We start from the raw sequence: 9,223 nt of genomic DNA on the forward strand, positions 1-9,223 counted from the left end.
TCGTCCTCCAGCGCCGAGAGGCGGGCGAAGGGGTCCTGACGAGGGTGTCTCTTCTTCTTGCGGAGGCAGACAGCTTCGTCAGGCCACAGTACCTGAGAGCTGGGAAGGTGCTGAACCTGGGAGGCAGAGCCATCTAAAAGGGGGGGGGAAAAAGAAGGCGGATGGGACCTGAGGTGGCGGCTGCAGGTGGAGGGGGTTATGGCCCCCAACCCTGGCTGCTGGGTGAGGAGGGGAGCATCAGGACTAATCAATGAACTCTCAGAAAGAAAAGCCAAAAGAAAGATAGGAGGGACACGGAAGGGGTTTGGAGGCAGGGAGGAGCAGGGGAGGGACAGCCTGGAGGTGAGCATCCCAGCAGCCATCCCTGCAGGGGGCTAGGGGTGAGGGACACATCCAGGCATGGGCTGGAGACCCCTTTCTGGCACTGGAGCCAGCAGGGACCTGCCTGAACTCTGCCATGGGGGACAGAAGGGACGCTGTTGGGGACCGCGGGGTCCTCACACTCACTGGATTGTTTTCCGGATTTCGAGGAGCCCTTGGATGACTTTTTGGGCTTCTTTATCCGCTGGTATTTCAGAGCTTCGAGCCTCTCAGGTGCAGCAGCGTCCCCGGACGAAGGTGGAGGTTTTCTAGGAAGGAAAAGCAGACACGCGCCGTCAGCGGCTCTCGGCCACGCTCGGGCCTCCGGACATCCCCGGCGGGGGATTTGGTTGATCCCAGCCAGCTGTGCCATGGAAAAGGAAAAGGTGAAAAAAGCAGGGCAGGAGGAAGCCAGGCACCCAGGTGTGCTGCTCCACGGGGTACCTGCCAGTCCCCCCACGGCTGCTCGGCATCGCTGATGGGCACCGCCAGCCCGGCCGGTCCCACCAGCAACGTCCAGCGCTGGCCCCACAAGAGAGCTGCCAGCACCCCAGCTCACCTGCCTGCCATGCCAGCACTGCTAAACAAAAAAGGATGGGGCAGATCCTATGTCCGATAAGGCATTTCTGGGAAGTGGTGGGAAACCCCTTGGGATGGAGAGAGAGGAAGAGACAGGCAGAAGCAGCACGGCAGCACCGAGACGGGCACCAGGAGCCACCCGGGGAGGACAACACCGGCGCCACAAACAGCAGGGAGGGAAGATCCTGCCTGGCCCTGCTCCCACAGTCAAAAAAACCCAACAAACCAGGAGCCACATGACAGACAGGGACACAAAGGGCACACGCCAACACAGCTGGGAGCAGTACCTCGGTCCCAGGTCCCTGCTATAAGTGACAATAGAAACGCAACAGCACGGGAACATCTACCCCTCAGCAGCTGAACAGGACATCAACATGAAAACACTGACAAGGTTTTACTGCAAGGGACAAGGAAGGGATTTGCAAAGGGGTGTTTTCCTGCAGGAGGGCCAGCAGTTGTGATGGTTTTCCAGCCTTAGCCCCTGAGAATGTCTTTACAGGAACCAGCTCAAGGTTAAGTGCTCTCCCCTTTGCAAAGGGATTTGTTTGCTCTGTTTTCTCCGCTGTACCTTTTTTTCCCATCCAAGGATTGGACAGTACAACTCCTGTGGAAAGCAAAGCAGTAGAGGAAACCCTTCTCCTTAGGAGACCAGTTGGTCCAGCTCTCCTCTCTAACACATCACAGCATCCCCCCCTCCTGCTGCTTTCCCATTTCCTTCCCCCTCTCCATTTCACTTCGATGTCCTTCCAAGTTGCACCAATAACACCAAACACTGCAGAAGGAGAAGGCTGAGTCAGGGCAGCAGAGGCCACATCAATGTGAGTCATCACAGAGCACCCTGCACACAAAGTACCCAGAGATGACAAGGCATGCAGCCACAAAGCACCTTTCATTGCAATAAAGGTTCAGGAGAGAAAAGCCTGGAGATTTAAACCTGTGTGCCTCTAACCAGCCTGTCCTACCCTTCAAAGGAGGAGATGACACTTCTGGTCCAGCAACTCTGTCACGGGAGGTCAGTGACCAAACAGCATGTCCACCTGCGGTGAGTTTGGAGCTCCTCATCTCCCCTGGGTTTCAGGTAGAGCCTCTCAGGCTCTGGGGACACCCCACAGGCTGTCCCCTCTGCCCTTGCTGCCAAGAGCACAGTCCCAATGCAAGGCTGCACGTTCTGGATCCCAAGCGGCTGCCGAGCGCTGATACTTCCGCTGGGGCGGCACAGGCAAAGTGGTCCCAAGGGATTTTTTCCCCTTGGGAAGCAGAAAGGGTTGTTTTGAAGACATGTTCTGCTAGCAGCACTGGAGAGCACCAAGGGAAGTGCAGGGTGAACTGATGAAGCAGCTGAGGCTCAGCAGCAGAAATCCAAACGCTGGGTAGAGAAAAGCCCTTTTCACGCTTCCCATCACAACAGAGACATCAAGGTGTGGATGCTCCTGGAGAGTCAGTTCCAGCTCCCAGCTGAGTAGTACATCAGCCAAAGACGAAGCAATTCATTAGACAAGCTGGTAGTCCTGCTGGCTGGATCCAAGTGAAAGCTCCCTCGTAGGACAGACAAGGTTTAGAGCTGCAGTGCTTAAACACCTTCATCCCACATGCAACCAGGCTCTTGTGAGAGATGCTGTGAGCAGCCCTGAGCTCCCTTGGGACCCTCCAGCCAGGCTGCACCCTGTGCACATGCTGGCTCACAGTAAGGCCACAGTGACCCCAAGGGCCAAGAGCATGGGACTCCCCTGAAGCAACTCCTTCTTGAATGGTCAGTAACCAATGGCTTGAATGGCTCTTCCCATTTATATCTACCACTCTACGACTTGCACAGGAGTTACATTCATTGGTGAATGGTGACCTCAGCTGCTCCAGCTGCATCCATCTCCTGTGGAGCTTATGTGTGCCAAGCCCTGGACCTTGGTGAGCTCAATGATCCTGCCACCATCCTGGCATCTTCCTTCCACTGCCTGCTCCCACCACCCAGGCAGCTTTGCTCATGTTAGTAAAGTTCAACTTGTAAAAGGCTTCTTGCTCTTTCCATTCTTTTCTTCCTTCTAGTAAGATGCCACTGTGGCATGTTGTCAAAATTAGACAGATTTACGGAAGGGATTAGGAGGAAATTGCCTGAAGCTCATTTCCACTAGTTCTCTGTAATTGGACTTGCATTTACACACACAAACATAAACAGTGAGCGCACTGAACCCACGTGTCACCATAAATACTGTCTGACCTCTGGCAAGAAGAGATGCAGAGGAGGATGAAACCAGGCTACTCACCAGCCACATTTTATCTGCTCTATCCACCCTTTATTTCTTCAAAGGACGTCAGTTCTTGCCAATTAATTTGCATTTTAAGCTCAGCCAAAAGCCTCTTCCTGCCCCCAGAGTTAGCATTTTGGGCAGCTGCCCATGCACAGGGGAGAACTTGAAGACCAACAGAAGAGAGGTTCAGAGAGGTGGGCAAGCTTCTTCTAGAGACTTTAGAGTAGAGCCAAGCAAAGGAGCTTCAAGAACACATGAATTCCTGATGCAAACCTTCTGCAAGGCATCATAAACACCTGCAGCAGCAGCTTCCCGAAGTCTTCAAAGGACAATCCTTCTGAACAAGCATGGTACTGGAGAGGCTGCAGAAGGACTGAGGGACCACAGAGAGCCCTAGGACAGGAGGAGATAGCCAGGGGAGAAGACCAAACCAACACAGATCTCAGCTGCTCTTCTTCAAACATCTTTCCACATAGGAAGCAAAGATGTAAGGGAGAAGGCCCATGAAAGCATCACTAACCTCTTTCTACTCAAAAGAGTCCGGGAGATTCAAGGGCACAATACACATATTTCACATTCTGAAGATCTCAACACATCTTGCCTGTCTCCTCCTCATCTTGAGTCAAGACATTGACATCCAGAAATAGCCTGGACATGTTAGACCATCCACTTGGACCAGTTAGAGCATCCACTTGGACCAGATCCCAGCATGTGCCAGCCACTGTGTCTTTCAACCCTTCATCCTCCCCAGACAAAGAGTTCAACTTGCCTACACAAGGCTCCATCTCCACCTCAAGTCCTGCACGATCCCATGAGATGTCCTGCAAATTGGAATTCCCCCTCTGCTCCATCCCAGAACGGCACTGGCGCATCGCTGAGATCCTTCAGCGTGAGAGGTGCTAGAGAAACACAGCAGTGATGGACCCTCACCCCAGAGCTGCTGCTGCTGCTGCTGCTGCTGCCAAGGCACCACAAGGAGGGAGGAGTGGGCTGGTGACAGCGGGGAGCACACCTCAGAAGGGGGTCCCCTTCCACAGGTCTGCAGACACCAAAACTCATCTACACAACGGACTCCACCATGCTGAGAGGAGAGAGGGCAAGGGAAAAGGGGCTGGACTGGAGAGGAAGAGGGGGATACAGTCACGGGGGGCTAGGGGAAGGGGAGAGAGGAAGATAAATGAAAAAAGAGGAGTGAGAAAATATAGAAGTAAATTAAAGAGACTGAAAAGAAAGAAAATAATAATAATAATAAATTCAGAAATAAAAGGAAAACGCACTCAGACAAGCGGACTCACAACTTCTCCAAGCGGGAGGAGGCATGAAACACATGCAGAGGATCAGCACATGGACAGTCTTTAAAGGGGAACCCGTTTTCTTTCAAGCAGGGAGCAAGGAGTGCTCCTCCCACACGCCTGGCACCCATGTCCCTTTGTCACTCAACACTACTCCACGGCCAAGCCCCCGAGCTCCCAGCACCGGCAGCGCTGCCCCAGCAAGGAGGCCAGGGGGCCACCCAGGGCAGGCTGCTCTGCCAAGGGGCATGGGAGCTTGGTGCCTTGTCTGTGGTTTTTGGGTTTCCCTCTGCAGGGAGAGGACAGCCCCCTTTTTCCCATTAGGAGATGAATCCCCGCGTGCTGCATCCAGGGAGAAGCTAGGAGAACTGCTCGTGCCAACTCAGGAAGGGCATTTATTTTTTACCCCTGCCCATCAGGAGGAACTGCCCATCAGGAGAGTAGTGTAGGTGAAAGAGACCTGGGGGTCCTGGTAGACAGGAGGATGACCATGAGCCAGCAATGTGCCCTTGTGGCCAAGAAGGCCAATGGCATCCTGGGGTGCATTAGAAAGGGTGTGGTTAGTAGGTCAAGAGAGGTTCTCCTCCCCCTCTATTCTGCATTGGTGAGGCCACATCTGGAGTATTGTGTCCAGTTCTGGGCCCCTCAGTTCAAAAAGGACAGGGAACTGCTCGAAAGAGTCCAGCACAGAGCTACGAAGATGATTAAGGGAGTGGAACATCTCCCTTGTGAGGAAAGGCTGAGGGAGCTGGGTCTCTTTAGCTTGCAGAAAAGGAGACTGAGGGGTGACCTCATTAATGTTTACAAATATGTAAGGGGTGAGTGTCAGGGAGATGAAGTTAGGCTTTTCTCAGTGATGACCAGTGATAGGACAAGGGGTAATGGGTGTAAATTGGAGCATAGGAGGTTCAAGGTGAATATCCGAAAAATTTTTTTTACTGTAAGAGTGACAGAGCACTGGAACAGACTGCCCAGGGAGGGTGTGGAGTCTCCCTCACTGGAGACATTAAAAACCCACCTGGATGAGTTCCTGTGTGATGTACTCTAGGTGACCCTGCTCTGGCAGGGGGGTTGGACTAGATGATCTCTTGAGGTCCCTTCCAGCCCCTAAGATTCTATGATTCTATGATTCTATGACCTTCACCCAACAACAGCCACCATTCTGCTGCCACCACTGAGCCCAAAAGCTGCCTCTCCCTCTCTTCCTCTCAGTTTTTATTACTGCAGTACAGAAATCTGGCTGGTCTGGCATCAAATCCCTGTGCTCTGCATGCACTGACAATTTTACGACCCCAAATAATCAAGGAATTACTTGGCTGGGCTCTTTACAAGCTTCCTCGCTTATTAAAGGGAGATTTAAGGGAGATTATTAAAGGCTTCCCCTTTTTGGGGATAATTATTCCAGAGTCACTCTTGTGACTCCAACCCCCAGCCACATCTCAGAGCAGGATGCATGGCTGCTCCTCAGCAAGTGTCCTGCTGGGCAATGTCACCCTGCTCCTGAAACCCCCTGAGCACCCAGCACCAGAGACAGGAGCTAGCCAGGATCTGTGCTACAGCCACATCAGACTCACACACAAGCCTGGGCTCAGCTCTGCTCTGCTCAAGCCATGTTCACTTGTGTCCCTAATGCTGCCAGAGCTGGGAAGCACCACAGAAATATAAGAAAAGGGCCACATCCTCACTGAGGGCTTCCTCACTTCTTGAGGTGTCTTGGCACAGCCCAGATCTCACCAAGGTTTGGTGCTGGCCTTGCTCCTCATGGGACACCCTGCTCTGGGATCAGCTGGGGTAAACAGAAGAAGCTCAAGATGTTTGGAGGGGTCCTCCATGGAGCACACGTTCCAAATGCCATGATCCAAAACTCCTTCCTTCCTCTCCTGCTCTCCTTACCCCCAAACAGCTGTGTGTGGCAGCTGGAGGGATTCCTCTCTCTGGAAACATCTACCTGACTTCTCTAGGCATCTCACCTCTCCCTTATGAGGCCCTTTCCCAGTCCAACACAGTTTCTCAGGTTGTTAGAAGAGCATTGGCCAAGACCTTGACTCTTCCCATGTAAGGCAGCAAAACTTAAGTTCTTGTGAGCCTTGTCCTAAGGAAGCTTGGGCATGGCCAGGCCTTAGAAACCATCCCACCTGTAGGAAACCATCCTACCTCTCCTTTCACATCCAGGTTGGCCAACAACCAAACAGATCAGCATTCCCAACACTTGGGGTCAGGAATTACTATTATCTCATCTGGCTATAGCAGTTTTAATTACATTCTGTTTTAGGGTCTGAAAACTGTCTCCCCATTACTCCATTCCAGTGCCAGGGATGCCCATGGCCATCTAGGAAACCAGCCCCATGAGGACAGCCCAAGAGGTGTTTCTTTGGAAGTTTTTCAAGATCAGCTTAGGGCTGTTTAAGTACAGCTGGGTTAGAAGAAGTCTTAGAGGTTTCTCCAAGGAGTACTTCAGAGAGGGAGAGCTTTTACTGTGACTGCACCTGTGACAGGAACAATCAAACACCTCATTGGCAGCCTGAAAATGCAGTGATGCTGCTGCCAACCATAGAGTAAAAAAGACTTCTCCCTTTTTCCATGACGTGGGAGACTTGGGAAAAAGAAAACAGATGCAGGTACTGATAGGAACACCATTCTCCATGTCCTGGACTGCAAATGGAGAACCTTTTTGGAGTGCCAGCCTGCAGGTGGTTGCTCCAGATGTGGCTGCTCTACCTGGCTCCAGAGGGTGGCCATGAGCTCCTCCTGCTTTGGATTGACCAGGACAACCCCACTGCAACAGGCACCTCCCTACCACTGCACAACCCTCACACCACACAAGCCCTGACAGGGCCAAGGGTGCCACGTGTTGCCACCCTCCAAGAAAGGAAGGGTGGCCACGGGGAGACAGCAGCTTGGCTCATCCCAAAGCCCACCTTGAAGACACGGCTGCCACTACCAGGCTCTCCAGCTCTACCACCTCCCTGAAGGCAGGGGAGCAGTGGTGTGCTGCTGGGAGGGGAAACCCAAAAGCCACAGAGACTGTGCAACCAGAGGTGTTTCCTAGTGTTTTCGGATTCCTTATTCCCCTTTAAAGGAAGAGATGGTATTGGAAAAGCCCCTTTCGTGTCCCCTCTCATGCCCCGCTCCCGGCCACCCTCCACAGCACCCACACCATCCTTTCGGACATGGATCACCCTTACCTATTGAGCTGAGGAGAAGCTTGTCTCGACAACACTGCCCAGATAGCTGAGATTAATCAAAAACAAAGCAGTTATCAACACCCGCAAGGAGCCGAGCTCCGCAACACATCAGCACGTCAACAACTCCAAAAGGAAAAAAGGAGGGAAAGAAACCAAACGGAAACACAAATGAAACGAGGCTGGAGAAGAAAGGGGGGAAAGAAACGGAAGAGAAAGGAAAAGAAGAAACGAAAACAATAATCAATCAAGCGGATGGAGACACTGCATTAAAGCACGGACAACAGGTCTGCTCTGACACGGATCTGTCCTGGAGCTGGGTCTCCTGGGGGTGCCCCAGCTAGGAGACGTGGACCTACATCTAGGTGCTCAACTGCACGGCTCCGTAGCTGTGTTTTCCAGAAGCACACAGAAGTCATCTCAGGCTGGTTCAGCTCCTCTCCCACCCCATCCTCTCCCCTGAGCCCTCCTTCCTTCCCCCTGTGCACCCCAGCTGTGCCGGAGGGGTTTCCTATGGCCATAACGCTTCCAGGTACCAGAGGGCGGGAGTGAAATGCAGAGGGCACTGCGGGGTGGGAACGCTGCCTCCCCCCTCCCCAAAACACATCCTCTGCTCCCAACGCCTCCGACCGCGCCAGCTCTGCGGGGCTGGGCTCCCCAGCCCCCCGACTCCTCTCTGCCACCAGCTGGAGGGCAGGGAGGGGGGTTGAACCCCACCAGACAACAAGCCGAAATGAAGCGAGACGAAAGGATGGGACGGAAGCACAGCTACGGGGTCTAAGGTGCTGTGAAAGACGGAGGGAAAGGGGAGGAATACAGAGAGAAAGAGAGAGAGGAGAAAGAGAGAGACGCTTTTTTTTTTTTTTTGCCTGGAGCAACCCTGGTACCTGGAAAACCAGCCGCTACTTGTCTAGTGCAGCCACATCCCTCTCTGGGGCAGGATCTGAGCGTGCCGGCAGCCTCCCGATCTCCGCTGGGGTTAGTTTATTTTTATTTTTTCCTCCTCTCCTGACATGCTGCTGGTGTGGCTAAGTCCTTGATCTCTCCCTGCCCGCGTCCCGGGGCTGCAGCATCCCTTTTGCAGGTGGGGTGGTGACCGTGATAGCTGTTTCTGTCATGCATTAAAGCTCTCTAGACTCCGCGGGAAGGAAGAGGAGGAAGACAGAGGCGCGGCGGCCCTAACGTTCGAAGAAAGCCAAGAGCCAGCAGCTAGAAGAGGAAACAACTGCCAGTGACACCAGGACACTTACCTACACAAGCCAGGTCTTTGCACACCTGGTAGGTGACCCACACAGGCTGAGTCCCAGGTGCTCCCAGCTTCCCGAGGGAGGAGCCAGGGAGGAGGCAAGCGTGAAGGTCGCCTGCCTAAAACCCGGCTCCCTCGGGCAGCGGCCATGCAACCCGCGGCACCAGCCTCTTCCTAGCAAAGCCCGCAGGATGCCATCTCCAAAAGGGATGCTGCAGCACGCCCAGAGAGACCCTACGAGTTGGGATGGTGATGGTGGGGAAGGGGTGGGAGGGAGCAGGTGAGGCAGGGTGGGGGAAGCCAGGAGGAGGGGGGGAGCGG

The 9,223-nt window shown here is 53.6% G+C and overlaps 1 protein-coding gene across 1 annotated transcript in view; it reads right to left on the reverse strand.

Moving 5' to 3' along the window:
* The window catches only part of IGSF9B (immunoglobulin superfamily, member 9B), a 105,450-nt gene that overhangs the window by 3,241 nt on the left and 92,986 nt on the right, over nucleotides 1–9,223 (reverse strand). Inside the window, exons 20-22 of the mRNA XM_010002891.1 lie at nucleotides 821–882; nucleotides 508–629; nucleotides 13–133 (exon numbers count right to left, since the gene is read on the reverse strand). Of these exons, the coding sequence (XP_010001193.1) occupies nucleotides 13–133; nucleotides 508–629; nucleotides 821–882 (305 nt within the window). The remainder of the gene's footprint in view (nucleotides 1–12; nucleotides 134–507; nucleotides 630–820; nucleotides 883–9,223) is intronic.

The sequence above is a fragment of the Chaetura pelagica genome, unplaced genomic scaffold, assembly GCF_000747805.2.
Source record: "Chaetura pelagica isolate M959 unplaced genomic scaffold, ChaPel_1.0 scaffold38, whole genome shotgun sequence".
Classification (NCBI taxonomy): Eukaryota; Metazoa; Chordata; class Aves; order Apodiformes; family Apodidae; genus Chaetura; species Chaetura pelagica.